This window comes from Trametes versicolor, assembly GCF_000271585.1.
Source record: "Trametes versicolor FP-101664 SS1 unplaced genomic scaffold TRAVEscaffold_9, whole genome shotgun sequence".
NCBI lineage: Eukaryota > Fungi > Basidiomycota > Agaricomycetes > Polyporales > Polyporaceae > Trametes > Trametes versicolor.
In genome coordinates this window covers 523336-550056 of record NW_007360329.1, presented here as the reverse complement: position 1 = coordinate 550056, position 26721 = coordinate 523336, and the positions used below count along the sequence as shown (strand labels likewise).

Sequence of the window (26721 nt, the reverse complement as noted above, 5' to 3'; positions counted from 1 at the left end):
GGATACCGAAACAGCCACGATCACGACGCGATCGAGCCGGCGCAGCGTGTGTGTCACACCGCGCATGACCGTGATCTCTCGCGACTCCGACACGCACCGACCACAGCAACGCCTTCATATCGTGGCCGGTCGTCACTGAGTCTCGTTTAGCCCACATGCATGCCTTGCATCGCCGGAAGCAACAGTAATGATGGCAAAACAACGAAGATAAATATAACCACACAGCAACATCCATATCCGAATCCAAGTATAAAAGCTACACGAGCGCACGCTCAGTAAATGATCCATAACATATGTAAGGTAGTAGTAGTCGCTATAGTCTGCTGTAGCATTTACACTATGTACACACGCGCGTGCGCAACAACACAGGGGCATTACGCCTCCTGCGCGCTGAGGAGGCGCTCGAGCTCCCCGAGGCGCGTCTCCCACTGCGCGACCTCCGCGAGCCGGTTCTCGAGCGACACGATCTCGCGGTCGAAGTCCATGCGCTCCTCCGCGGTGCCGATGCGCTTGAGCGACCACCGCCCGGTGCCGTCGCCCGGGATCGTGAGCAACTGCGTGTGGTAGCGCATAAGCGTCGGGCTGCGGGGCGGAGAACACAGATTTAGTGGTTGGGCAGGCATGAGGGGAGAAGGGGACTGACCGGAGGGAGATGGTGATGAGGGTGATCCCGAGCGACTTGGCATGCTCGTACATGCGGCCTTCGACGTCGCTGGACACGGCGCTCGTGCACTCTGAAAAGGGGGCTGCATCAGCAGTCATCCAGCATAGGCATCCTTGTACAACATACCATCCAGGATAGCGAACTTCGGCCTGTGGTAAAACACCCTTGCCATGCCCATCTGCACCGACTGTCAGTACCCGTACAAGGCAGGATCGTAGCGCACTCACCCTCTGCTTCTCGCCACCGCTCAGCACGTCCCTCCACTCCTTGCGCGTCGTCCAGCCGCCCTCACGCGCAGGCAAGTACGCCAAGTTCACAGCGGTCAGGATCTCCATGAGCTCCTTGTGCGTGTTCCCCGACGCCGCGAACTGCGGGTATGTGTCCGGGTAGATGATCCTACCGACAACCCGTCAGCTTCCTCTCCCTCTCACCCAAACAAAAGCAGTCAACTCACTGGTCCAGAAGCGTCCCAGTGACCATATACGCGCGCTGCGGCACCACAAACACACCGCTCTTCCCCACCGGCCGACTCACCGCGCCCCCGCCCTGCGCCGCCCACAACCCCGCCAGCACGCGCGCAATCGCCGTCTTGCCCACACCATTACTCCCCGTGATCATGAGGTGCTCGCCCTGCTCGAGCTCGAAACTCAGCCCGCGTACGAGCACCGTCCCCGAGCCCTTGCCGGACCCGCTCTCGGACGCGTCGTCCGCGGCGGCGAACGCGGGCGCGGTCGTCGGGATCGCGACGTCGACGTTGCGCAGCGCGACGACGGCTTTGCCTGCGGGCGCGGGGAGGGGCGTGGGCAGGGGCGGGAGGTTGTGCAGCGTGGAGAGGAGCGTGTAGAGCCGGGTGGTGAGGCCGGCGAGCTCGAGCAGGTCTTTGTAGGCGTACATGAGGCGGCCGCCGGCGTCTGCGAGGGAGAGGAGGAGGCGCCGGGAGGAGATGTATGCTGTGGGCGGATGTTGAGTAGTTGTTTCGGCTATGAAATTGTAGTGGGCTTACTCTCCGTCCGGTTTGCAACCTCGTTGTCAGCACCCTCGTGAGGCTTGGGGCCTTGCGTTTGCACGCCGACGTGTCTCCGCCTGGTGAAGAAGACGGGGATTGAGATGAGGCAGTATCCTGCCGCACTCCAGAGGTACTTGATGACAAAGTCCTCCGTCCACTCGTATGCAATACGAATCTGCACGACGGGTCAGCTTATGCTCACAAAATTTGAAAGTAGCATAACATACCTTGTATATTGAGTTAACGTGCTTGATCAAGCGGAGATATGCTCTCCAGAGGATGCTGCGCTCTTGCAGTCCTCCACCATAGAAGCTGCTGCAGAATTAGTGCTGTTCCACGAATGACTGATTCCAGAACACTTACGCGACCTCTTCGCTTTCTCGACCCACTCGGCCCATGCCGGCCCTGTACTCACCCTCCAGTCGCGCCTCCACAGCAGCCAAGCGACCAAACGCGGGCGTTACAGCGCGCAGGATCTTTGCAGTTAGGTAGTAATTCAAGAAGAGCATGGCCGTCCCCCGGATACCCAGCGACCGCGAGAGCTGCGACGTGAACAGCACGAGGTCCAGGGACGGCTTGAGCACATTTCCGCTGCAGATGCTTGTAAGCAAGCGTTGCAAAACGTCCGAAGAAGCTAGCTTACTAGATGCCGGAAAGCGCGTCACAGAACGCGCCGATGTCGCCTGTGATATACTGGTCGACATCGTCGAGACCAGCCTCCATCGCGACACGGTAATAGCGCAGGTCGGGTGCAGAGGACAAGTATAGGTCATCTGTATAGCGCGTTAATCGCGTCCGCATGCGCAACGAGAGCTTCGCTTGCAGGTGCCGGATCTAGTGCGAGGCGACAGATCATGTCAGACAGAGTCTCGGGGGCGAAATCGGATGTTTGAACTCTTACCATCGAGTTCGTATATGTACTCGGGATCGCGAGCAAGAACCACAAGCCGAGACCCTTGAGGAAACCGACGCCGTCGGCCTTCACCAGGTCGCGCACGATGCGACCGTCCAGGCGGGCGACGCCCACACTCAATACTGTCCGCAAGACCAGAAAGAAGGAATGTGAGACAAGAATGAGGGACTCCTTGGAGTGCCATGACGGGAACGCTATTCGCATAATGGCGAAGAGCTGGCGCAGGAAAGTCTTGTCCAAACTGGGCTTGTGGGACGTCGGCACGAGGGGGAACCGTTTCGCATTGTCCGCTAGTGCGGCGGGGGATGTAGGTTTAATCGGGACCTGTATGTCATTGAGCGCGCTGGCCGCAGCGTTCACGAAGGAGAGGCGCACCTTGGATATCCGCCCCTTGTAAGGAACGAGTAGTGTCTTCGAGCCGTCAGGCTCGTCGATGTACACTTGCTGCAGTGCCTGCGCGAGCTCCTCCTGGGAGACCTCCGGGCGCGCTGCCACACTCCGTAGCCTCGCGAGGATCCCCTTTGGCAGATCGCCAATCCTCCCTCGCAGCAGCAGCAGCGTAAAGAGCGCAACGAGCATTGAGCTCCGTGCTTTCGGATCTCGTGGCAGGTTGCGAAGCATTGCTGGATCGAAGCTGGGGATGTGGACTGCCATCGCGGACGGCCCGGCGGATGGTAGCGGGGGAAGTGGTGGTGCTGGTGGTGGTGGTGGGCAACGAGAAAGCCTCAGGATATTGCGGCCAACAGGTAGATGATGCAGCGCTCTCCCATGCACAGCAGTAGCGCAGAAGGAGGACGCTGGGGGAGGGATGGCGGGGAGGAGAGAAGAATCAGGCCATGGTTCGCTGCATCCCGCGCCGATCGGCGCTCTCGCATGTGTTTTCCCCACACTGCTTCGAAGCGTCCGTTGATGATGCAATTGCATGTCCGCGACATCACTTCTTCCGCCTGCCTCACTTCTCGCACACGTGGAACAGACTGCATGTGTCTTTGCATTTCGACTGTCTGGACGAGTCCTCGAAAGGTTGGAGGCGGGACGTTGCACATTGACCTCAACATTCGCATCCTTCAGCCGCACCGCTGGTCGTGGCAAACGCCTGCGGGCGGGTTGTCATGTCGAACCACAGCCGATATACCACCCTGACGGAGCCTGACGGCTGTGCTACTTCAAACACTTCGCAGAGCGGCAAACGCGAAATCCCCGTCCAGGGCCGGCAAGCCACCATAAAACAGGCACTCCTGCGTTATACCTCGGTCCCGTTTCGCAAATCACACCATGTTCAAGCAAAGTCGGTCGTACAACGTGATGGCATTGAGCGAGCAACGTGACTACAGCTACAAGGAACCGAGAATAATCTGCGGGATGCGATGGTGGTCAGCGTCTCCGCAACAAAACGCACGACAAAACGACGAGGTTCAGACAAGTATATAATGATTCCGGATAGACAGTATCCTCACGGGTGCATACGCACTCAGTAGAGGGAGTCTGTTTCGCATCCCCAACACACCAGCGGGAGTGGACACTCACTTAGCGGTTCTTGAAGTAGTCGAGGAGGACGTGGAGGCCCTCGGACTCGACGCCGTAGTCCTTGACGACGACGCACGAGCAGCCGACGACCTTGCGCGGGTTGCCCTCGCGGTCGATCTTGCAGAGACCGGCCCAGGTGCCGAGCAACTTCGCGTCGGAGACCTTGATGAGGTTGATCTTGTGCTCCGCGCAGAGCGCCTCGATGAGCTTGATGTACTCCGCCTCCGTGCACGTCTCGACGAGGACGCACAGGTGGGCCTGGCGCTTGTCAAGCGCCTTGGCGCACTCGCGGAGTCCACGAGCGAGACCGTCGTGAACGAGGGCGTTCTTCAGGACTTGCTGTATTCGGATGATCACGTCAGGAATGCTGTTTCGCTGTATTACGGTGCATCTGTACTAACCTGAAGCGCCTCCTCGACGGAGAGCTTCCCCTTGGGTGCCTCGACGGGTGCCTCGACCTCGACGGGCGCGTCGACTTGGATTTCATCAGAAGCGTCAGACATCCTGCACGTAACGAGAGTCTCAGCATCTTCATAAAACGTTGAATGCCACGCGCTGCAACGTACTTTTGGTTTGAGATATAGAGCAGGGGGCGATGTCTTCTTCCGCGTTCGTGGATGTGAGGGAAAAAATAAGGTTCAGTCCAGAGTGGGTATATGAGTAGGTTGGAACTCCGTCGGCATTCTCCGGTGGCACCGAGGTGCGCACGCTCAAGTGAGGAGAGCATCATGCGGGACTCTCATATGCACTCTCAGCCTTTCTCAAGTGCTCCAGACCTACATCTCATAGGCAAAATCATGACTCAATTTCTTCGTGCAATATACATACTTGCGTGACCTGCGAAAGTGCACTCGCGAGTCGCAAAGGTGCGTTCAGTGTACAGACGCCCATCGCAGGAATAATAGGCGCCCTCCCTCCAGAAATCACATCTGGCGTTCATAGTAGGCCTTCGTATCTTAAATATCGGCGCAGATCGAAGGAGTCGTGCAGAATGGACAACGGTCATTTCGATCATATATCGCACGCAAGATAGACGAGGATCAATACGGACGGGTCGACGACTTCCGACAAAACGTAGACATACAGACATACAAGTACAAAAAACTAGAACATTTCAAGGCATCCAGCTGATGAAAAGAAGTCAGCACATATAAACGTCGACACTCATAAACACACTTACCGGGAGAGGCCGAGCTGGCGCAACGACGTTGTCGTCAGCAAACGCAGACAGAGGAAACCGCACGAAGCTCACCGTGCGCGCGATGGTGCCGACGAGGCCCGCAGCCTCCGTGTCACGCTTCTCGACCTGCAACTGAGAGCTCCTGAGGGCGACCGCGGTGGCGAAGTGCTTCTTCTGGTAGAGATCTCGCTCCCCGGCCAGCACTTCGTTCTCGCGGCGCACGGCAGACAGCGCCGGATCCGGAGACGTTGTGCCGTTCGCAGTGCTCGCCCCGGCTTGATCAAGCTGTTGCTGCCACGCCCGACGCTGCGCGAAGATGTATTTGAGCGCATGGAAAGCCCGGGAATGGTCGGTCCTTTACCTCTCGCTGGATCTGCAGGCGCACATCCTGCGCAGTTCGGGAGAAAATCTGGTCATAAACGTCGCCCTGGACAGGAAGGCTCGCACTCTGCGCTTCGTTCACCATCGCCTAAAAGTTACAGGTGGTCAGAAGGGAATCGAGACTCTGAAAGAGTTCTGACAATACCATCAGAGGCGCTATGGGCACCGCTTGCTCGGGCAGGTGGTGCTGGGGAATATCAACGGCGGTAGCGTCTGGATCGGATGCGACTGAGCCTTGGCGCACGGGAGGAAGCACCGTGCTGGGAGGCGAAGGGTAGCTCTGCGACGGCTGCCCGCGTAACGGCGTCTGAGGAGGGCATCTGGATGATGTGGGTTAGGATGCGAAGCAAGCGCGAGGCTAATCTATTAGGGGCACTCACGACGGTCCTGCGCCTGCATCGGGGGGATCTTGAGGTTCGAGGAAAGGATTCCCATCGTCCACCTCCATGAACTCAGGCTCATCGGAGCTCACATGAGCTTCCTGGGCGGCCACCAGCCCTTCAGTAGGCATCCGCTCGACGCCATCCCGAAGCGCTGCGTTCTCCCTTTCGAGCAAATCGTTCCGTTCTGCCACGGTGAGGTACCGGTGCCATACCTTCCAATCGCCTACCGTTTAGCATCCAATGTTGCGCAAGAGTATGAGTACTTAATCACCTCTCGCTTGGGAACTACCTTCAAATTGCCCGTGCCGGCGTTATAGAAGTCTCCCACTTCCTTCGGATGAGCGTCTTCCGGGAGTGCACTGCGTGCGCGACGCGATCTGCGATAGTAGCGAATTAGTGACCAGCACCGGCGCTATAGACACATTGCGAGTCTACCCACAATTCAATCAGGGGTCGCGCTGGCTTGAACCTATTTGGCTGACCAGGACGGCGCTCCAGGAGTTTTGCCTCGGCCTGACAAGCGTTGAGCATCAGCTACCTTGAACGGAACGAAGAGAGGATTCAGGGCGAGCGAACCAGATGGTGCAGAAGGTCCTGCGTATAATGCTGGAGACGCTTTGGCGCCCTCCTACCCAGCTTCTTGTACTCTGCGGTAACTAGTATTGGGCGAGTCAGCGATATTGGTAGAAGCACTGTATCATGTCTCGACCAACTCACCCGTCAGGACCAAGGCAGGAGTCGTGAAGGACCCACTTCCGTGGCGTCGCAACGCAGTGAAATTTCCTACATGAACGCCAAAGAAGTATGATTAGCATATACGTTCACATATATGAGAATCCTCACTATCGCGGATTGTGATGTTCCTCCTTCTGCCCATGTTTAGTGGGTGGCGGGGGTGGGATGGGAGTTAGAGATCTATAGAGGCACCCGCCCGGGGCAAACTACATATAAACTGCGGCGCAAGGTACCAAGGCTGCTTGTCGTAGAACATATTGGTTTGTGTGGTTATTCTCGTAGCACATTTTTCGTATTCTGAGGGTTGTTTGTATAGCGAAGCACAAGGCGATGGTGGCGGAGAAGGGTGTAGAATCGTGGGAAACCGAGTACGACCTATGTACAGGCGCCTGTAACTTCATTGCTCAGACCAAGGCTCCTCGAACCTCAACGAACTGACCAGCATAACCTTCTCCGACCACCTGTAAAACAGCTTACCTATGGTGCTTGCAATGTCATATCTATGCTAGGACTACATGTCTGACTGCGCTGATATAGAGCTTGGCCTTTCTACACGCCCATGACGGCGCGGAACGTATGTCGCGTCGCGTCTCACCCTCGGCTCTGGTCTCATATGAAGTCGACATACAGCGCACTCCGACGCGGTCTGGGCAGTCTCCTGGACGAACGCAGACACCGTCCTGAGCATCTCAGCCGACGGCTCGATCAAACAATGGGACTCCGTCTCGGGCCAGGTATCGCGCACACGTCCCCCGCATACACTCGGCCTCGTCTCGCTCAGCGTGGACCCCTCAGGCAAGCAAGCGCTCTACAACACCTTGGAGGGCCTGACGTGTCTATGGGATTTGGACGATGGGGAGCTTAAGGGAACGTTTGAGAGCTATGCGCGTACCGCAGAGTCGACAGAACCTTGTACGTCCGAGTGGTCTCTCTCACCGAGCAGGCCGCACACTGACCTTCTCCATTTCTCCCGTGACGTGAATGCTGCTGCGCGGCAGCTTGGTCCGTGTCTTTGAGCCCCAAGGGCGGCTCGTATGCTTCTACGGGCGGAACTGGAAATGTCACCATCCATTCGGCAGAAGCAGATTCGTTCGGCGAGCGACGCGCAACTCTTACCAGCGGCCGCAGCAAGTTCGGCATGTACTGTAAACATGTGAGTCGTTTGTAAGGTCCCTCGGACGTCAGTCTTCATCCCACTTTCTGTGTCCTGCCTCCCGCAGTCCTGCGGACTACACTGCACTCGACGGTGTCTAGATCGAGCTAACAATGACACATTGACAGAGCCCAGACGGAGCACGAGTAGCTATGTCCTCCGAGGCTGGCCAAATCTACATTTTTGACCTCGCCTCCAACGCTCTACAAACAACATACAGCTCGCATGCTATGGGTGTCCGGTCCTTGGCATGGTCGGCGGACTCTAACGTGCGTCTACTACGAACGCGTCTGGCCACACTGTGTTCCGAACTTGACGCCCTCTGTCCAGCTGCTTCTATCCGCCTCCGAGGATAAGCGACTCATATTGCACGATGTGCGCGTGTCGGCGTCGGGCAAACCGGGGTCAGGTGCCGTCGCGACCCTGAGCGGCCACTCCTCATGGGTCCTCAGCACAGATATATCTCCCGATGGACGGCTCGCAGTATCCGGGTACGCCACCATGCCCTCCGAATTTGCGTAATGGGCGCGCTCACCTGTATGCGCACAGATCCGCGGACAAGATGATGAAGGTCTGGGATATTGGGGCGCGGGCGGCGGTTTCCACTGTACAGGATACCGGCGAGGTCTGGTCTGTGTCTTGGAGACCCAAGCCGCCTGCCCATGGTACCGCGGGCGCATTTGTCAGTGGAGGTGAGGATGGGGTTGTCCGGTGGTGGAGAAGTGCCGGTGCGGGTTAGTTAGCTATTAATATTGCTGGAGCATCCTCAAGGTTCTGGTCGTGTATTTGTTGTGAGATCAAAATAGGCATTAGTGTGCTCGTGCTGTATTTCGTCGTAGCCCAGACTCGTCATACCTTATGAATGTGCCTCAAGGCTCACACATGCAGCTCGACGCGAGAGTAATATCGAATATACATATAAGCGCCCACAAGTACAAAGGTGGGCCGTTACGCACGCCACCGCCGACTACTAGTCTCTCATCCAATCTTCTTTGACGCGTGTTCCTCGGGTCTCGCATAACACTTTGCACACTATTGTTCAACCGAAGGCAATATGTCTGCAAATGTCGGACAAAGAGCGCAGTTCCTGAGAGAATATCTCTCCATCGAGGCAAAGGATCTGGACGAGGTACGCTGATCATGCCTGTACAGATACTTCTTCGCATTGCATTGATTGAAGTAGATCTCTAGGACCTTAGTATCGCACTCACAAGCCTCATAACCACTGCGGTTCACGACGACGAGCCAAAGCATGATCTCAACAGCATCGTAGAGGCTGTAAAGAAGAGCGGGACCGCAACCGACCTCGTGAGCTTGATTCAAGGACACCAGGTCCCTTGCTTGCTGAGGTAGGACTAGGAACCTTTGACAGTTATCCCGATCGTTGTCAGGAGCATCGATAATGGCGCAGACGCACTGATGGACGTGATGGCGGCGGAGTGCAGTGCAAAGGAGGTGGTCATGGCCGTTGAGGAGGTCGTCGAGACCATCGACAGGCGTCTTCAGTCCACAGACGAGGAGGAAGAAGAGGACGACGACACACGACACGCCTCAAGTTCAAGGCAGCTTGAGCGTCTCATTCGGACTTATACCACATGCAAGTACCGCAATAACGCTGCCGAAACGCCGCTGTCTGACCTCTCGCACCCGCAGCTATTCCGCGTTTGGTTCAATGGAAGAAGTCCCCAAAACAGGCCGTCGAGTCACGATTGACCGAACTCCAATCGCTGATAACGCTCGTCGGCGGCGACGCTACCGCAGAAGAAGGGCGGTCGATCATCATATCGATTGCCCAACTGGTGTTTGCTTTGAGCCAGGGTGCAGACGCAGACACGAAGGCAATGCGATATCTATCCACTTGCAGGCACTTGTGCTTACATGTGGGGTCCACAGGACTTGATGCGGAGCCTCGTTGAGTCCACGCTGGTCACCTTCCCTAACCATATACATGGGAACCTCGCCCGAACGGCTTTCATAGCGAACTTCCGCCGATTGATTATTCCGCAGGCAGAGCCTGGGACAAGCTCACAGGAAGACGTCATGGACACTGCTTGGGTAACTTACCGGAGCTGGTTTTCTAAGGCATATTGGTGCTGACTGTTGCTTAGGTGGCCCTCCAGAGCATAGGTGTTACGACAGCGTCGTGCGAAAACACGCCCTCCCTAGCTTCACTGATTCTGCTTGCGCACACGTCATCATATTCGTTTTCCGCCCTCCGCATATCCGCATTTTTTCCGGTTCTCGTATCCTGCTTCCAGTCTAGCATCTGTCTTGACGAGATCTTGGCCATTCTCATGAACTACTTGGCTCCCCTACGCTCCGTGACTCCACGCCCGGAACTGGAGGTCGACCTGATTATTCCCCTGATACACCTCCTCCCGCCTCTTGCCAGCAATCACCCTGATCCGGATATCCGGCACTACACCTTCCGCGTGCTTTCTCTCGTCCTCGGTCTTTCGCCTTCCCCGGTCCGTTTTCAGCTGCTCAAAGATTTACTCGAGGACGAGGACACACCTCCTCAAATGCGGACCGCCGCAGTCGGTCTCTTGAAGGAGGCCGTCATGGAAGGCCTCTCTGCAGACGCTCAAAGCGCATTTGCCTCGCCCCTCCTTCTCTCTACCTTCGGGCCCATCGTTCTACGACCCGATCCTCCGGATATTCTTGTTACGGCTACTTGTGAGGACTTCCTTGACGGCCCGGAACCACTGCGGCTGGTGGAGTGCCTGGGGTTCTTCTTCGTGTGGCTCCAGAGGGATCGGAACAACAGAGTTGGTTTGCTTATTCTTGGTTTAACTCCCGAGCTCACTTCCGCTACAGACGGGCGTGCGCGATGGTACCTCACTCGAAAATATGCGGCGTTCACTGCTTGACCCGCTTGAGGCGGGACTGATTAGGTGGAAGAAGGGTATGTGAATCAAGTTTATCCCGGGGAACTCATCACTTAGCGGGGGTGTTAGACCTCACCTCCGACGTTAGCAGCGGCGAGCACGACCACGATGGCGCGCTGCGGCTCGACGTCCTCGACATGTGGGTGGGAAGAATACGTAGCGCCATGGACGCTGTCCAAGTTTAACACCTTGGGTGAGTGCTTCCCGATCAGGATCATCGTTATCTGGATTTGGCAGCGCTTCTTATGGGCGCTCCATGTGCTGAGTTCTGTCACGGTCCTATTCGACCGGCTTGCTTAGTTGTAAACCTTGTATCTGGCCACCGCATTTCACACATGGCAGAATAGCCATTCCTCTTTTCTTGCACATCTAGAAGCTCGTTATCATAGCCCACGGGCTGCATCTGGCTGTGAAATGTCTTCTGCTACAGCTGCTAGGATCCTCGTGTCGCATTCAGTAGGCTGCATTCCGTGGAGAGGTACATCAAGGTCTCACCGTTCGCTTCGGACCGTCAGGAGGGCTATCTGGATACTTGTGGTTCGCGAGGCGCCAAGGTATACCTGTAATCATCCAGCATGATTGAGTATAAAGACTCGACGCGCATCGCTGGATATCCTCGCTCCTGCGCGTGATTCACACCCCACCCGCAAATCAACACCGCTCTGCGCATTCTAAGCACCACTTGATGTCCATGGACAACGCCCCCAAAAGCCTCAATGTGTCTGTAGGGACTGCTAATATGGTGGGAGTTGTCCTCTCGACAATGACTTTCGGTAAGCACTATCCGAACACGTCCAATGCGAGCCAGCTCTCAACTTACTTATAGGGGTCCATCTGACGCTGTTCGCCCAGCTGAATCGCCTATACATTGGTTGGGGTGGGAAGAGGCAAATATCAAGCAATCACGACCGGCGACTTCTCGCCTACATCTACGTCCTCTTTCTGCTTGCTATAGCCGGCCTGTGTCTTCAGACCTGGGTGACCCACGACGCGTTCGTTATCCACGGCGCTTTCCGCGGGGGACCTCTTGCATATTTGGCCCAACAAACGCGCCACCCCGCTCATGTGGCAATGACCACAATGTGAGAAAAACCGTCTTTGCAAGGCTGTTTCGACGTTGAAGGAGAGAATACCTCAGATACATAATCTTGAACTGGTTCGCAGACGGAATGCTGGTAAATCCAACTTTTCTATGTACCTTCGGGACGCCACTGAATGTATCAGACAGCTGTACCGGGCATACGTACTTTGGCGGTACTCTAAATACGTGGTGACAGGGTGTATTCTGACGCTTGTAGCTCTAATTGGTACGTCATGCGAACCAGCGTCGCGATTCACTTGCTAATCTGAACGGTGACGTGCAGGCGTAGGCGGCTTCTTCATCCACACTGTTGCGAAGGCCGGTCTCGATCTCTGGACGGGCGGCGAATTCACGCCTTGCATAGCCTACCTCTCGCTTTCGTTCTCAATCAACCTTGTGCTCACAGTAGGCATCGTCGGGCGATTGATGTACATCCGTCATGAACTTGGAAGCACCCTTGGGTCGGAAGCAGCGCAGGTGTACACCTCCATTGCGGCAATGCTCGTCGAGAGCGCAGCGCCGTATACATTGGTATCTTTACTTGCTATCATCTCGTGCGCGCGACGCATCCCGATGCAAGATGCGCTCCTGCCGATGCTAGGCCAGCTTCAGGTGCGATCCGTTCGGAAACATCCTGCTAAAACATCCCCGCTAACTCCTTATCATTTGCCTCCAGGCCATCCCACCACTCTTGATCATCCTTCGAGTAATGGAGGGCCGCTCCGTAACTCCGGAAACTTGGAGCCACTCTCTATCTTTCCGGAATCGCCCCTCTTCCAGCTCCCCTTCCGCTATATCCCCCACATCCCGCGTATCCACGGCCAAGGTCCCCTCCGATGTCATCGCTTCGTCTATCAGTCGGTCGTCCCGCATCAACCCGTCGACACTCGACGAGGATAAGCAGACCTCCATCTTGGACTGGGACGTTCCCCCCTGTGCCATTTTCCCGAGCCAGCAGCCGCAGAGGCTATGGGTCTGTACCGACCTCCCGCGCTTCGCGCCCGGTTCCACGACGGCTGTCGATGAGGAGAATGGCTACAGCCCATTCGGCAGTATGTGCTCCTTGCCACCGAGCCCGCAATCACCCCCTATAGCGCTCATGCCACGAAACTCGACCGCGACACACCTATCGCGAACCTTCTGCACGGACGTCTGAGCGAGCACACTCAGGCTGGCGGTGTCTCAGCCAGTATTCGTCGCGCAACGGCGGACGGGGAGAATATGTCATGGCTCTGGGGTCGCTCGGCAAGAGAGCACCTTACCGAATAGACCCAAGCACTATCGTCCGCGCTCCCGCACCTGGACGTCCAGGTGGCCCCACGAGGAGGAGCTGTCTGCGACGTAGAGCGTCCAGGCGAAAGGACCAGTCCGGCTTCAACGCCGACAATCCATCCTCTGAATACCACTCGGAACGCGCCCATCCGCCTGGCTCGACCTTCGTTTAGAATGCGGCTAGCAGTTGTGGCGGGGACTGAGGCGCGTTCAACCATGCGTCGTGTATGATATTGAGCAAGGCGACGTTGGCGAGGCGATTGTAGCTGTAGCATAACCAGAATCTGCTTAAATCTCCCAATAGATGTGCCACATAGTGTTATCACTTTATTGTGACTTCTCTCTAGCTCGTGCGTAGAACATACCTGCAGTTTGGACAGCCTCCCTCTCTAGTCCGTGCGTGTCCCCCAACTCCCCCCCTCTTCTTGTCGCGCCCGCAGCTCACGCTACACCATCGGCATGAACTGCAGTACGATCAACGCGCATACGAGCGCACATGCCCCTGGTACCGCGGGCCCTGTCGACGTCGGCAGCCGGTGCCTCGTATTCTAGTGTGTACTGCGTCTGGCTCTAATTGAATCGGAACAACAGAGTCAGCTTTCTTGTATCCTGGTTAGCCCAAGACTCACTGAATTCCAGTGTCCACTACAGATGGGCGTACGAGATGGGCCCCGCTCGGAAACAGGTAGCAGTCGCTCAGCGCTGGACCCGCTCGAGGTGGGACTGGTTCTGCGGTGGAAGAGAGCTTGTAGTACCGAGGCGAAATACTCCAAGTATCACGCGGAGCTTATAATCTGGCGGATGCGTTGGACTCCGCCTCCGATATCGGGGTGGTGAGCTCATATCAGCATGACCACGATGATGGCTCCCTGCTACTCGATATTCTCGACATTCATCATGATATACTAGCTGAGCCGGATACGCGACACCATGAGCACGAACTTATCTTGAGCGCTAGCGCTGTATACTTTAGATCAACAGTGGGTACTGCTTTATTCGGCTAGAGCCTAGCAGGCTCTGCATACTACTATGCAGGGCGTTTTTTATTGATTCATGTCTAGATAAGTAGACGGACCAGGTTGGGCCGCACATGGCAGGTATCCAGAACATCTGGATGATACACACCCCGTCATTCTTTCCCTTACTCTCGTCCAGAAGCCCATCTCATCGGCCTGCCGGCCATATGTGGCTGTGAGTCCTTTTGTATCACCCGATCTCGTCCCGTAAACTGTATGTGTGGAGACACACATTGAAGTTTACGCCGATAGGCCCGGACCGCTAACGCAATTACAGGTATCGGGCTCCTGCGAGTGTGCAACATGCCGTCGTATACGCGTTTTCAGTCAGCGCGTTTCCGTGAGAGTATAATATGGACCGTTGCGGATCGTCAGATCTCCTCAATCTTGCGCGTGGTCGACGTCCTACACCACATTCGACATCCCCCCTCCCTACCAATCTAGGCCTCCTACTCTATAGCGATGGATGACAACAACGAAAGCCTTAATGTGTCCATGGGGACCGCTAATATGATAGGGATCGTGCTGTCGACAATGACTTTTGGTGAGCACTACCCGAGTTCTATACATCTATCTGAGCAGGACCCTCAACCAGTTACTTACAGGGGTACACCTGGCAATCTTCTCCGACCTCAACCGCCTGTATTTCTGCCGGATGGGCAGGAGGCGACAATGGAGACCAAGGCGCCATGACTGGAAACTTCTTGCTTACGTCTATATCCTGCTTCTGCTATCTACTACCGGGCTGTGTCTACAGACTTGGGCGAACCACGACGTCTTTGTGATTCACAGGACCTACCCTGGGGGGCCGCTGGCATATCTGGCCCATCAAGCCCGCCATCCTATTCATGCGACGGTTGCTTCGATGTGAGTGCATTTTTTCTCGTTGTGGTGCAGCATCGGCACTAAAGTAGACGTTTTTCTAGGTATGTTTTTGTCAACTGCTTCGCGGACGGAATGCTGGTAAGCCAAGCCTGACAAAACTTTCAAAACGGCTCTAATACCGCCAGGCAGCTGCATAGGGCATACGTACTCTCGGAGTACCACAAGTATGTGGCGACAGCGTGCATCCTTTCGTTTATGGCTTTGGTCGGTACGAAGTTCTACCAGAGAGCTTCGCGATATACCCACTCATTTCGACCACGATCCGCAGGCACAGGAGGCTATTTCGTCCATTCCATCGCGGTGGACGGCATCAAGCTGTGGACGAGTTGTAAACTGACATCCTGCATCATCTACCTCACGCTTTCATTCGGGATCAATTTCGTGTTCACGGCCGGGATCGTATGCCGGCTTTTTTACAACCGCCGGGAGTTTGGTGGAGTTCTAGGGTCGGAGGTTGGGCGCGTGTACACATCCATCGCCGCAATGCTCATCGAGAGCGCATCGCTTCATACCGTGGTATCCCTGCTCGCTATCATCGCGTGCGCGGGGCGAATCCCGTTCCAGGGTGCGCTCATGCCGATGCTGGGCCAGTTACATGTGCGTCCGGCCTATACACGTCTTGGTCAACCCCTGCTAAACCCATATTTATCTAGGCCATCTCACCGATCATGGTCGTCTACCGTGTGGCGTCGGGTCGTGCCGTGGCTCGCGAATCTTGGAGCCAGCCGGACACCATCCGAACAGAACTCACCAGAAGTTTCTCCTTCAGCCTCTCCCCGAATTTTCGAAAACCCCCAACCAAGATCAGCACTGATTTCGACGCATCCTCATTCACTCGCTTGACTCCAATCCACCTATCGCCACTCGACGACAACAATCGCAAGTCTATTAGACCCGTGAGCGAGCGATCGGATCTGCGACTCTTGTCAACTCGGGATGACGGCGAGAACGGCGATGGGAGGGATTTACCCTACGAGGACAACGACTGTAGCCCATCCGCCAACTTGGCTTTCTTGCCTCCGGGTCCTCAAACACCCTCCATAGCGCTCATGCCCCTGAACTCGACGACGAAAAACCTATCCCGGCCCCAGTGAATGCGTTGCTGAGCGAGCACGGAAAACCTTGCGTCATGAATCATACATATCAAGGAAGGCGACGTGGGCGATGTAATTGTAGCTGTAGTATGACCAGGACTACCAATATGCGTCACGCACACCGCTATTTATTCATTTTGACTTCTCTCCGGTCGTGTGTGTACCCACCGCTTGGTCCACCTCTCCAGCCCGCCCGTATACGCAACTTTCCTCCCTCTTCACATCGCGCCTGAGCGCCCACGCTACACCATCGGCCTAAACCGCAGCTCCACATACCTTAGCGGGACATAAAACAGCCCCGCCGCGAAAAACGCGACCTCAAACCCAATATCCCCCGCATGCCGCGCAAACGGCCCGACGAACCACACCTGGTCCATCGACGGCACGATGAACGCGCACGCGAGCGCACACGCGCCCAGCGCGGCGAGCCCCGTGGGGAGGCGGCGCGCGTCCTGCCAGTAGCGCAGGGTGTAGGACGCGAAGGCGCCGCGGCGGAAGAGGAGGTGCTCGAGGAGGACGATGGCGCCGAAGGCGCTCGCCCAGTAGGCGATGAGCCCGAGGAAGTTCGTGAGCGTGTCGTAGAACTTGTGTGCGCCGACGATCGAGACGGGGATCAATCTGCGACGTTATGCGTGCGCGGTTAGTATCGATGTGTGAGACGGGGGGGATGGGGGTGGGAGGGACGCACATCGCGGTGGCGAGGAGGGAGAACATGTAGCGCGGGATGACGGCGAGGGGCGGGATGAACACCTGGAAGCTCAGGGAGAACGAGTAGAACGTGGGCGCGATGTTCGCGGTCACGCTGAGCGCCATGAGCACCGTGAGGAACTTCCCGAAGTTGCCCGTCGGCCGGAGCATCGCCTCGATGAGCCCGCCGACGTTCCCGTTCGCGTAGCCGTCCTCCCATTCGGGGACGAAAGGCACAGAGACGGCGACGGCTGCGCCGAGGCATTGGATGAGAATCTGAGAGGAGTAGGTCAGGCACGGTAATTGTGGTAGAATGGGTGATGCTTACTATTGGGATGTTGAAACCCATGTACGAGTAGAGGAATATTCTCCAACTGACGAATGTATGAGCACCGTAGCGCCGAAACGGAGTTCAGTTGTGCATACCTTTGTACAGACGGGCTGAAGTAGATAGTAAAATCTGACCCCAACGCGCAGTAGGTGATAACGAAGCCCGCGATCGTGGATGCGAACGACAAAACTGCTGCTGCGGTTGCCGGCTCCGCTGGGGGCGGGTTGCTGAGATGTTTTCCGCCGACTCCGAGAGCGACGAGGTACACAACGAGGACCGGAAGCCATGCGAGACGTTCGTACCTACAACAAAAATATTCAGCGTCCACCGATTCTTGAGCCAGAAGGGGTACTTACCAGTTCAAGACTCTATAGCCACAAAACGAGACGAATAAGGATATAAGGGTGATAACCACAATCCCGACGCTGTGTGTAGCGTTAGATGGCGTTTTGCATGCATATGGTGCGTATACGTACCTCCAGCTTAGATGGCCGTTGGATATACTTGCCAATGTTTGGCCGCCAAGGATACAGTTAAGGATACAGAAGCCCGTCATCGAGCACAGGTTAAAGACACTTGGTATAATTACACCGTAGTAGCTGTAGATTGACACGCTGTTAGATCGTTTCATGTAGCGCCTGCAATCGACTGACTTACCCGAAGCTGTAACGGGCCTGGCACATTTGGCGCAGTCCGAGTTTTGGTCCCCAAGTAGAACTATGACATCGTTTATGCCGAGCCGCATCGTAAGAAATATTATGTACTCACAAATATGCTGGGAGTGCACTGCATAGTAGATTGAAGAAGAGAATGACCAAGCAAGACTCTCTTAGGCCCAGACCGAACACGACCGGTCCCAGAGTACCCGCGGAGAATCTGGGAGTAGATTAGGCGGGATGCACATGGTATGACCCAGACGAATGAACGTACGAGAGGATATTGAAGTTGGCGGACAGCCAGATGAAGAATATCTTGCTGTACTGTGTGTCCACTCGTTCTGCGAGGGGTACGGGGGTAATACCTGTGGGCAAAGGTCAGCGTTTGTATTATTCACGGCAGTCCGGTCAGGTCGGCGTACCTCTCGTCTCTAGACCCCACTGTAGTAGTGTCCTCGACCACTTGTACGAATGATGCCAGTCCTTCTGAGCGTATGAGCTCCCGCCGATAGACACACCATCCTTCTCCACGTCCTGAAGCACAGGAGTGTCGACGCCTGCTTTAGCCATGAGAGACTAGGATGTGGAGCAGCGCAAGGCAGGAGGGAGATATCGCGCCGTTATCGTCGACGCCTAGAGAGCCGCTGGGAGGGTGCGAACTGAATGGTGCAAAGCGAGACCTTAGGCGAGCACTACTCAAGCACAGTCATCCCACGGGTGACTCCGATTTCCAAGATTTCCGATGATCTACTGTAAACACATGGAAAGCAGCTCGAAGACGCTGAGAGGTCGAGTGGAAGGGAACAAGCGGACGTCCGTGCGCGAGTCAGCGCCGAGGAGCACATCCGAAAAATCCTCAGGCTTGTCGATCGCGATCGGTGGGTAGACCTAAGCTGGGGTTAGGGCCCCAAGGTCGTTGCTATAGGCCACAGCGCACAGAAAGCCTCGCGGTGCACCATATGGTGTATTGTTCGGAGAGCGCATGGGCGAGATGGTCAGACTCCAAATTTGTGCGCGGAAAGAGGAGACAAGCCTGGCAGGAACGGAGGAAGAGCGAGATCCGAGCTTCCGCGAAGCGCCAGGAACCTCTGGCTCCGGCCCGGCTCGGTCCTGGGCGCCTGTGACACGTGGGCAACATAGACGCCCATCAGAGTCGCGGTGGATGAGGACGCGCCAGACTTGGAGCAAGTCGTCGTTGGCGTCGAGCAGCACCCACTCGCACGATGACAGTTCCCATCCAGCGCCCTCTCAAGGGCTCCCGCATTTCCTCCTTCTACCCCGTGAAGACCCTCCCACCCATCTCCGCCCTCGACAGCGCATTTCAACTGCAAGAGTACATCTCGCTCCTCATCCGCCTCGACGTCCACGACGTAGAGAAGATCGTCGCCATACCTGGAAAGGACCAAAACGACACCTCGGAGAACGGCCCTGCAAAAGCGGATGAGAAAGACGCGGACAAGGACGCCGCAGGCGGTGTGAATGTTGACCCCGCGTGCTGGGTATACGAACACCTACGGTGAGTGTTGTTCCGTATGTATATAGAGAAGCGTACACAGGCTAAGTGTCCAACTGAATAGACGAGTGGCACAAGACCTGTCACATCCTTTGATTACGATGCTCCAGCAGGAGTGCACACGAAGCTCATGCCCGGAAATGAAAGCTGGCGAATGGCTGTATTTGTGCGTCGCGCATGGCAATGACGGTGCCATGGAGGTACGGTCTACACCAAGTCCAGTGGCATATGAGCTGACATACGACGTGTTCAGCAATGTTGTGCCATAGATTATATCCTGCATACACTTGATAGCGCTACCGCGCTGCTGAACTCCCCTCGTGCATTCCCGTCTCGGTACGTCGTCTCCCCACAACTACGGGTACCACAATCGCGCCGCTCACGACGCGTCTAGACTCTCTGTTCCCTCAACGTCCCACCGCCACTTCACCTCACTCTGCCGGCGCCTCGGTCGCATCTTCGCGCATGCCTACTTCCACCACCGCGAGGTCTTTGAGCAAGCGGAGGCCGAGTCCTCACTCTACGCACGCTTCCTCGCGCTCGTCAAATACTTCGACTTAGTCCCGCTCGAGTTCCTTGTCATCCCGCCGCGCATGGAGGGCCGCGCGGAGCCCGTCGAGCCGCCGCGCCTGATGGGTGCCGCACTCGAGCCTCGCCGCGACTCTGTGACAGTCCTACGCCCGAAGAGCCCCCCAGGGCCTGCCGGCGCGGCGCGTGACGGAAGCCCGCGCAAGTTCGGGCGCGCACGCACAGACACGATGGTGTACAGCGAGGCGTTCAGCGTCGCGGAGGAGCTCGCGAAGGGCGACCTCTCCGAAGTCGACATCGACCGCGAAATCGCGGTGGAGCGCGCCGCGTCGGTGCCGGGGGTCAGCGAGCCGTTCGTCCCGCCGATGCTCGTTGGCCCACAAGGTGCGGTGGAGACGGAGAGCGTGATCGTTCCTCCGCCGGCCAGCGGTCCAGCGGAGGAAGAGGAAGAGGAGGTCATTCCGCCGATGATGGAGGAGCCAGAAGACGAGGACGCAACCGAAAGCGTGCAGGAGGGCAGCTCCCTTGTTGTTGCCCCCGCGGTGGAAACCCCGTCCGAGGAGCCGGCGAATGCACCTGAAGAGGCTCCGACAGTGCCGCCTACAGAGGAGGCCGCATCCGCGCCTGTGACCGAGCCCACTGCCCCTCCTGCACAGGAGGCTGATGCACCCGTCGAAGCGGAGCCGGCAGCTCCCGCCGAGGCAGAGCCGGAGGCTCCGGTCGCGAAGGAGGACGCGAAGGAGGACGTAGAACTAGAGACCAATGAGGTCGCACCAGAGACCAATGAGGCCGCACCAGAGACGGAAGAGGTAGCTGCAGCGGAAGAGGAAACCGAAACGTCCGAGGAGGTGGTGGCTGAGACGGTCCCGGAACCTGCTCCTGCCACGGAGGAAGCAGTATCAGAGCCGCCTGCGGAGGAAGCTGCAGACCCTATCGAAGCTGCGAAGCCAAAGGAGGAGTCGGAGGAAATCGCTGAGACGCCATCGTACGCTGCGGTGGCGGCTGCGACTGCCGAGTCCGACGAGTCGGAGTCCCCGCAGGCGGACATCTCGATAGAGGAAGAGTCGGAGGTCGAGCAGCTGACCGACGCTGCGAAAGAGCCTGAGGCTCCCGCCGCGGAGTCGTGACGTCCCTAGCGCATTTGGACATCGTTTTTGGCTGCGTGTATGTATACGGTATACCCGATATCGCTCGGGGGTTGTTCGTAGCCTGCGGGCGTATCCCATGATGACTGACGACGGTGTGATCATTGCCGCATACCGAGTGGGCTAACCAAAAGTTGAGTATAGTAAGACAAGCAGGATGCGTACGAGGCTGGTATGGATGGGCAGTACAAAAACAGCAAGTGATGACAAGACAACATGAACGTTCCGCGGAGGGATCGTACAAAAACGTCCAGCAGACGATACAAATGTCAACATCTGCATTGGCATTGTAAGTACGAATGTACCATTCCACTGAAAGACGTGACATACCTATGAGCACCTTTACAGCCTGCGCTACCGCAAGTAGGCGGGGCTGATCGTCATCCACGGGTAGAAATCTCCGGACACCGTCTTCGAGCCCCCACGGGCCTTCGCCTTGATCTCGCAGAGCGCACGCATCGCGACGTCCCACGGAAAGCGCGACCACTTCAGGCTCGCCCGTTCGTGGTCATAATAGTACGCGTACGACGCCTTGATCGCCGTCGGGTCGTCGAAGCAGCGCAGGCCCGTCGGCCCCGCATGGAACTCCTTCGAGCGCTCGCGCAGGATGTCCTGCCGCCGCTCGATCGGCAGGTCCGTGAACGGCGACTTGCCCGCGCCGGCGTTCATCGAGCCCTTCCCCCCACGCAGCTTCTTCGCGGGCGCGGCAGCTATAGATTTGGCCTCGGACACCTTCGCGTACATCTCCTCGACGTGCCTTTTGATGCGCTGCAGCTCCTCGAACTTCGCGGGCTGCCCGGCTTCGAGCAGTTCTGTGGCGGTTCGCTCGGCCTCGAGGTATGGACGGGCGAGGTCCTGGTCTAGAGGGACTTTGGACAATGGGCCGAGATGTGGTTCGATGCGGCGCCGGTGGTTTGAGCAGATGATGTGGACGTGCTTTGAGAGCGTGTCCATGATGAAATATCCAAGCGAGGTATCGCGCTTCACCAAGAGGCAGTCCTGGTTTTCCTCCTTCCAACCGAGCTTTCCGGAGTTCCATGTCGCCTTGTGTTTAGCGAAAGCAATGGGGTCAATGGTAACCCCTGTTTTGCTCCCGTCGAGAATCGCACAAAACCTATCGTAGAACCAAATTGAGTACAGAGGTATAGGGTGCAGAAAATGTTTCACGCACATGTACGCCAGGAAAATAGTGTCCTTGTGCTGGTACCCTAGGCTATAAGTGCTCTTTTCCCACCAGATCGAGTACGTCGACACGTATGCACTGCCCCTCAATGCAGCAAGGAGGTAGTCCTGGAGGGCGGATATCCTGTATTCCTCTGGCGCCGAAGGAGGAACCCGAGCAAGGAAGGCCGAGACAGTCTCGGTGTTCTTCTTGAGGCATTGTTGGACCTCAGGAGGTTCGACTGCGAATACGCGTGGGTCCGGCTCCTTGAACGCGCCGACAAGAGCGGGGTCCCAGAAGACCTCCATGGTGTCGCCATCATAGTCACCTGCATTTGTTGAGCATGTACAACACTGACCCACGAACGTCATGCTTACCTCCACCTGTGAGACTCGCCAGATGTCGATCTAGAGGCACACCTTGGTATGTGTGACTCTTGGTGGAGACTACAATCACATTGCAATAATGCCGCAGCCTCTCATGGAAGACGGCTTTCACCTAGATATTAATTAGTCAATACCTGGTGACCAGTCGGAACACGCCACCCGTACCTTCTGGACGTCGCTGGGAACCTTGCACGGATGGCGGGTGACCTGTATGCGTCTCAATCATCCAACAGCTGGATGCACAGCAAGAGAGCCGTGATTTACCAGTACGTCTCCTAGGACGATGTCTGTCTGCCTCCCTTCTTGGTCGACGAAGTCTCTTCGTGAGCACTTGACGTGAATCTCGTTTGGCCCTAGTACGCCATAAGGATCTGCACTTGCCGTCAGCATTCGCTCATAGGCAAACAGGCGGGGACTGAGCACCAACCAGGTACGATGAACGCAGAGCATGACATTGGGACCGCGAACCGGTACTTCGTCTTGAATGTCGTCACGACCTTCTTCGCGACCTCCATCAGCTTCGCCCTTAGTACCGGACACGTCTGCGGCGTAAACCCCGCGTCGATGAGCGTGAGACACGTCTCCTCGAGCCCCGATGGACACCCGCTGACAGGGTCGTCCCACCAAGCGCTGCTCTGCTCGCGGAGTGCCTTCTCCAGCGCGTCGAGCCCATCCTCATCCTCGTCATCCTGATCGTCGTCGTAGTCGCGCGCGAACAGGCCTGCCGCACGGGCAATGCCCGCGGATTGGCGCGCCATACGCTGGGTGATAACTGAGCCCTCGCGCGCGACCGCATTCCACAGGTGCTGCATGCTCTTCGGGTCGTCCGAATTGAACAGGAGGAGCTTGTCGAGGCGCTCCGTTAGCTTCGCTTGGCAAAGGTTGACGAAGTAGTTGTACGGCACGCCGTTCTCGGCCAGGTTTGTGATCGTCTCGACGGCTAGGCGCGCCGGGGAATTCATCCGCGAGGCGCGGAGCACATCGACAGTGAGCAGGGCGGGGTCTGCGTCGGCGGGGACAATGCGCGTGTGGAGCGGGCTGGAGGTGTGCATGATCTTGATTTGCGAAGGGCGCAACCATACGGTGGGAGCCTCTTCTTCCTTCGGGGTGAGGTCGTGGTATACGCATAGGAGCCCCTTCGCGCCCGCGACACGACACTGGATTGCTGTGGGCTCCTCCCTCCATGCGGGAAACTTGGCCTCGAGCTTGCGCATCAGGGCGCGGTTGGCAAAGCCGCAGCCGTCTGTCATCTGCATCTCGCTTGGTGGCTTTCCAGGACCCTTGAAAGCGTCACATACTGACAAACATCAGCTGCGAGAGGAGGTGTATGCGCGACGGTCACGTACTGGTGTCATCTATGAACCGCACATTGGCGGGGTCCAGTCGGACGCCAGGAACTGAGTTTGACAGACCGAGGGCGAAGCGGGCGGTCCATTTCACCATCGTCTATGCAATGATTAGCGTCACGGTAGAGACATGCTATGAGACAACACTTACCTGTTCGGAGTTCAGCTCTAACGCGTTGTGCCAATCGAGCAAGTCGGTAAGAGAATATTCGCTTTGCGACGTAGATGATGTAGCGATGGAGGGCATTACAGACAATGTGACATCGCGGCCGTTTCCCACAACCTCCTCGTTTGTCCTGAAAAGAAACACGTTCTTCTCCTTCGCATAGAAGGCGCGGAACACCGCGCTGCCGATAATGAACGGTCTTCGGAAGTAGTTCGACAGCTCGTCGCCCTTGACGCTCATCAACAGCTCCTGAGGGATCCGTATGCGGATGAATCTTCGTGAGCCGAACCGCCGTGCAAATCGGTTAGAGGTGCCAAGCACGGGCCTGTCGAGCTCGAGCTTGAACTCGCCCTTCGCTAGGTTGACCTCCTGAAGGCGCGCTGTGAAATGCACGCGGCCGCCGTACCAGTCGGGGTCGTCCGCGCAGAACGGCTGGTTCTGATTGCAGCCCACGCCGCCCAGCGGATATTCGCGTAGAATCCGCTCCTCCTTGTCAAGCTCGTCCCACGGCAGCTGTCAAAATCAATCATAAATTGCGGAGACGGGCTAGCATTGTATGCGCCGCGCATACCTTCGTAGAGAGCTCGCGCGCGTAGGCGGTGGCAAATTGATCGTCGGCGGTTATGACGGCAGGGCCTCCCTTCTTGGTCTCCTCAACCAGCTTCTTTACCTCCTCGGCGGCCGCGGTCGTCTTGCGCTGCTCGCGCAGCTTGGTGACCTTCTCGAACTTCACAGTGGCCAAGTCGAAGCCCCTGTTGATGTAACGGGCGAGTTCCCAATGGGCACCCCATGGAAGGGATTCGAGGTATTGCTCGTAGTAAGGGCCGGAATACGCCTGTGGTCGTGAAATGAATCGCGGCAGGTAAGCAAATGGCAGCGTATACAGGGAGCACTGAACCCTACCACGACCACGGGTTCTGAAGCACGCCATCCCGGTGGCACTACGAAGGGAGCTGCAGGTACAGGAGCAGCAGTACGAGAGGATGCCGGCGCGGCGCTTAGTGAGGGCGCTGGCGGTAGAACAGGCGGAAGGGTAGCCGTTGTAGCAGGTAGCGCCACTGCTGGAGTAGGAGGTACTCCCGGCTTGGGAGGCGCGGTTACAAGAATGGAAGGGCGAGCAGAAGGGATGGTTGATGCCGGCTTGGTAACAGGAGGGGGACCTGACCCAGGATTGGCATGTTCCCGCGGAACGGGCTTAGGTCGATGCCCAAAGGTAGGAGGGGTGGGTAGGAGGGTGCTAGAACTGCTGTTGGAGGGTCCTGCACTGGAGTTTGAGCCCAGGAGAGTATCTTTGGAGCCCTCGGAACTCGTTTGAGCATCTTCCTGTGTCGTCCGACGTACTTGTCGCAAAGGAGCTTCCGTAGGTTCCTCTTCCGCGGCGCGTTTACGCTTCCCATAAGGCTGGGTTGTGCTGGGCGCGTCGGAAAGCGCGTCGTGGATGCCGTACACCGCGTTCTCCTTCTCCGCACCCGAGTCTGTGTTCCGTGAGTACGGCAGGAGAAGCTCATGACTCAGAATGCTCACCGTATTCGGCAATGATGATGCTCAGATCTTCGTCTAGCTGGTCGGTATAATGCGAAGACTATGTATCCAATGTGATGTTAGTTAGCTGAAATACTATACATAAGGCCCTCGGGGTGGGCCTCGCTACTCAAATTTAAATGTATCATAGTTCTATGAGCACACCACGGGCAAGACGTAAACACTGGGGTGCTCAAGAATATCCTGAAATACACCACGGTCCGCCGTGCGCGATGCCCTGACGGTGGCCCTGTTCGTACCCGCCACGGCAAGCCCTCTTACCACTAACTCAGGAGGTATATCCTCGGAAATCATGAACATGGTTGCTTGGAATGACATTCGTGAAGTTAGGCGCAAGGCAGTACATGATGCACTATAATCGAGACGGTATGACGACGGAGACACTACTAGTGAAGCAGCCCTACTTCGGCGATGCACACCTCATAAGCATAGGCAAATAAGCTCATGGGAACGCATGATTAGCGTTGGTAAACAGAGAAGCTCGGGACACTCCCATAGCTCGGTAGGAGTGTTCCGGGCTGCCCGATTCCCCGCTCAAACTCGTCCTCGGGTGTGGGGTACGGCAAAAGCCGCATCGAGCGCTCACCACGGCACTTGTAGACGTCGGCTACCCACCTGTGATGCCAATGAGACGGAAGATCCGCTCCGCGAAGGGATGCGGACGTCCTCGTTGAGGTCGCGAGGTTCCATTCGAGTTTGGGTCCTTGTCCGGAGAAGTCCAGTGGGAGGGGGCTGTACTAGTTGAGCGCTGAGCAGCAGGGGAAACAGGGGATATAATCAAGCGGGGTATATGAGGTCTAGATAGAGAGCAGATGGTGGACAGAAGCAAGCAGAACGAACATCAAGGCAGGAGGCAGGAGGCAGGAGCGTCGCGAGGTTCAAAAACGCGTCGGACGCGTCGGATATTTGGCGCCTGACAGGAAGGATTGGCGAAGTAGTGTACCAGCGTCTGCGCCGTGGTGGCGACTTTGCTTCCATCTTTGCTCTTCTCCTCGACGTCGGCCCCGCCGCCCCCTAGCCTCCTTCGCCCGGGCACCCCTACGCGCTGCTTTGAGAGATGTCGCGACAGGCGGCTTCATCG

At 56.9% G+C, this 26721-nt stretch overlaps 9 protein-coding genes across 9 annotated transcripts; 5 read left to right on the top strand and 4 right to left on the bottom strand.

Annotated features, from left to right (window-relative positions):
- Positions 1–172: 172 nt before the first annotated feature.
- TRAVEDRAFT_30393 (uncharacterized protein) lies at positions 173–3276 on the bottom strand. The gene is made up of 11 exons (XM_008042745.1): positions 2959–3276; positions 2572–2907; positions 2314–2504; positions 2034–2261; positions 1898–1982; positions 1668–1845; positions 1119–1614; positions 892–1060; positions 791–842; positions 644–734; positions 173–582 (listed from the first exon to the last, which is right to left on the bottom strand). Exons 1-11 carry the CDS (start codon positions 3160–3162, stop codon positions 375–377), a joined length of 2238 nt encoding a protein of 745 aa, XP_008040936.1. The 5' UTR covers positions 3163–3276; the 3' UTR covers positions 173–374.
- Positions 3277–4110: 834 nt separating this feature from the next.
- On the bottom strand, positions 4111–4613 carry TRAVEDRAFT_129558 (ribosomal 40S subunit protein S12; the record flags this gene model as incomplete). Its single annotated transcript, XM_008043155.1, has 2 exons — positions 4111–4449; positions 4512–4613. 2 exons carry the CDS (start codon positions 4611–4613, stop codon positions 4111–4113), a joined length of 441 nt encoding a protein of 146 aa, XP_008041346.1.
- Positions 4614–7227: 2614 nt separating this feature from the next.
- Positions 7228–8791, top strand: TRAVEDRAFT_30391 (WD repeat-containing protein 61). Its single transcript, XM_008042744.1, has 7 exons — positions 7228–7271; positions 7327–7363; positions 7420–7701; positions 7788–7942; positions 8071–8211; positions 8273–8433; positions 8492–8791. The coding sequence occupies exons 1-7, from the start codon at positions 7269–7271 to the stop codon at positions 8679–8681; spliced, it is 969 nt and encodes a 322-aa protein (XP_008040935.1). The 5' UTR covers positions 7228–7268; the 3' UTR covers positions 8682–8791.
- A 175-nt stretch (positions 8792–8966) lies between these two features.
- Positions 8967–11210, top strand: TRAVEDRAFT_30390 (uncharacterized protein). The gene is made up of 8 exons (XM_008042743.1): positions 8967–9071; positions 9134–9250; positions 9302–9539; positions 9596–9780; positions 9836–9997; positions 10051–10710; positions 10760–10847; positions 10900–11210. Exons 1-8 carry the CDS (start codon positions 8997–8999, stop codon positions 11013–11015), a joined length of 1641 nt encoding a protein of 546 aa, XP_008040934.1. The 5' UTR covers positions 8967–8996; the 3' UTR covers positions 11016–11210.
- A 34-nt stretch (positions 11211–11244) lies between these two features.
- On the top strand, positions 11245–11409 carry TRAVEDRAFT_38826 (uncharacterized protein; the record flags this gene model as incomplete). The annotated part of the gene is made up of 1 exon (XM_008042827.1): positions 11245–11409. One exon carries the CDS (start codon positions 11245–11247, stop codon positions 11407–11409), a length of 165 nt encoding a protein of 54 aa, XP_008041018.1.
- A 336-nt stretch (positions 11410–11745) lies between these two features.
- Positions 11746–15800, top strand: TRAVEDRAFT_82422 (uncharacterized protein; the record flags this gene model as incomplete). The annotated part of the gene is made up of 5 exons (XM_008043154.1): positions 11746–11912; positions 11969–12005; positions 12059–12137; positions 12195–12523; positions 15738–15800. Coding segments are annotated over 5 exons (675 nt in total), but the record flags the coding sequence as incomplete, so codon positions are not given.
- A 416-nt stretch (positions 15801–16216) lies between these two features.
- TRAVEDRAFT_171384 (cytosine-purine permease) lies at positions 16217–18651 on the bottom strand. Its single transcript, XM_008043153.1, has 10 exons — positions 18275–18651; positions 18127–18217; positions 17965–18072; positions 17854–17913; positions 17673–17795; positions 17553–17621; positions 17292–17498; positions 17194–17239; positions 16867–17141; positions 16217–16796 (listed from the first exon to the last, which is right to left on the bottom strand). The coding sequence occupies exons 1-10, from the start codon at positions 18420–18422 to the stop codon at positions 16421–16423; spliced, it is 1503 nt and encodes a 500-aa protein (XP_008041344.1). The 5' UTR covers positions 18423–18651; the 3' UTR covers positions 16217–16420.
- A 403-nt stretch (positions 18652–19054) lies between these two features.
- Positions 19055–21114, top strand: TRAVEDRAFT_73449 (Mob1/phocein). The gene is made up of 4 exons (XM_008043152.1): positions 19055–19368; positions 19430–19565; positions 19619–19701; positions 19760–21114. The coding sequence occupies exons 1-4, from the start codon at positions 19076–19078 to the stop codon at positions 21018–21020; spliced, it is 1773 nt and encodes a 590-aa protein (XP_008041343.1). The 5' UTR covers positions 19055–19075; the 3' UTR covers positions 21021–21114.
- A 278-nt stretch (positions 21115–21392) lies between these two features.
- Positions 21393–24506, bottom strand: TRAVEDRAFT_128797 (uncharacterized protein; the record flags this gene model as incomplete). Its single annotated transcript, XM_008043151.1, has 9 exons — positions 21393–21713; positions 21771–22152; positions 22210–22528; positions 22578–22698; positions 22752–22793; positions 22851–22957; positions 23014–23883; positions 23933–24032; positions 24084–24506. Coding segments are annotated over 9 exons (2685 nt in total), but the record flags the coding sequence as incomplete, so codon positions are not given.
- Positions 24507–26721: the final 2215 nt, after the last annotated feature.

Bases quoted from the DNA above. Each gene is read 5' to 3' on its own strand.
- TRAVEDRAFT_30393 (XM_008042745.1), bottom strand. From the start codon at position 3,162: ATGCTCGTTGCGCTCTTTACGCTGCTGCTGCTGCGAGGGAGGATTGGC. The intron at 2,505-2,571 runs GTAAGAGTTCAA...GCCTCGCACTAG, and splicing joins GTACATATACGAACTCGATG to ATCCGGCACCTGCAAGCGAA. The intron at 1,061-1,118 runs GTGAGTTGACTG...GGTTGTCGGTAG, and splicing joins ACTGGGACGCTTCTGGACCA to GATCATCTACCCGGACACAT.
- TRAVEDRAFT_30391 (XM_008042744.1), top strand. The intron at 7,943-8,070 runs GTGAGTCGTTTG...ACACATTGACAG, and splicing joins TCGGCATGTACTGTAAACAT to AGCCCAGACGGAGCACGAGT. The intron at 8,212-8,272 runs GTGCGTCTACTA...CCCTCTGTCCAG, and splicing joins CATGGTCGGCGGACTCTAAC to CTGCTTCTATCCGCCTCCGA.
- TRAVEDRAFT_30390 (XM_008042743.1), top strand. From the start codon at position 8,997: ATGTCTGCAAATGTCGGACAAAGAGCGCAGTTCCTGAGAGAATATCTC. The intron at 9,251-9,301 runs GTGAGCTTGATT...AGGTAGGACTAG, and splicing joins GCGGGACCGCAACCGACCTC to GAACCTTTGACAGTTATCCC. The intron at 9,540-9,595 runs GCAAGTACCGCA...TCGCACCCGCAG, and splicing joins CATTCGGACTTATACCACAT to CTATTCCGCGTTTGGTTCAA.
- TRAVEDRAFT_171384 (XM_008043153.1), bottom strand. From the start codon at position 18,422: ATGGCTAAAGCAGGCGTCGACACTCCTGTGCTTCAGGACGTGGAGAAG. The intron at 18,073-18,126 runs GTACGTTCATTC...ATCTACTCCCAG, and splicing joins GCCAACTTCAATATCCTCTC to ATTCTCCGCGGGTACTCTGG. The intron at 17,142-17,193 runs GTAAGCATCACC...TACTCCTCTCAG, and splicing joins TGGGTTTCAACATCCCAATA to ATTCTCATCCAATGCCTCGG.
- TRAVEDRAFT_73449 (XM_008043152.1), top strand. From the start codon at position 19,076: ATGACAGTTCCCATCCAGCGCCCTCTCAAGGGCTCCCGCATTTCCTCC. The intron at 19,369-19,429 runs GTGAGTGTTGTT...CCAACTGAATAG, and splicing joins TGGGTATACGAACACCTACG to ACGAGTGGCACAAGACCTGT. The intron at 19,566-19,618 runs GTACGGTCTACA...CGACGTGTTCAG, and splicing joins GCAATGACGGTGCCATGGAG to CAATGTTGTGCCATAGATTA.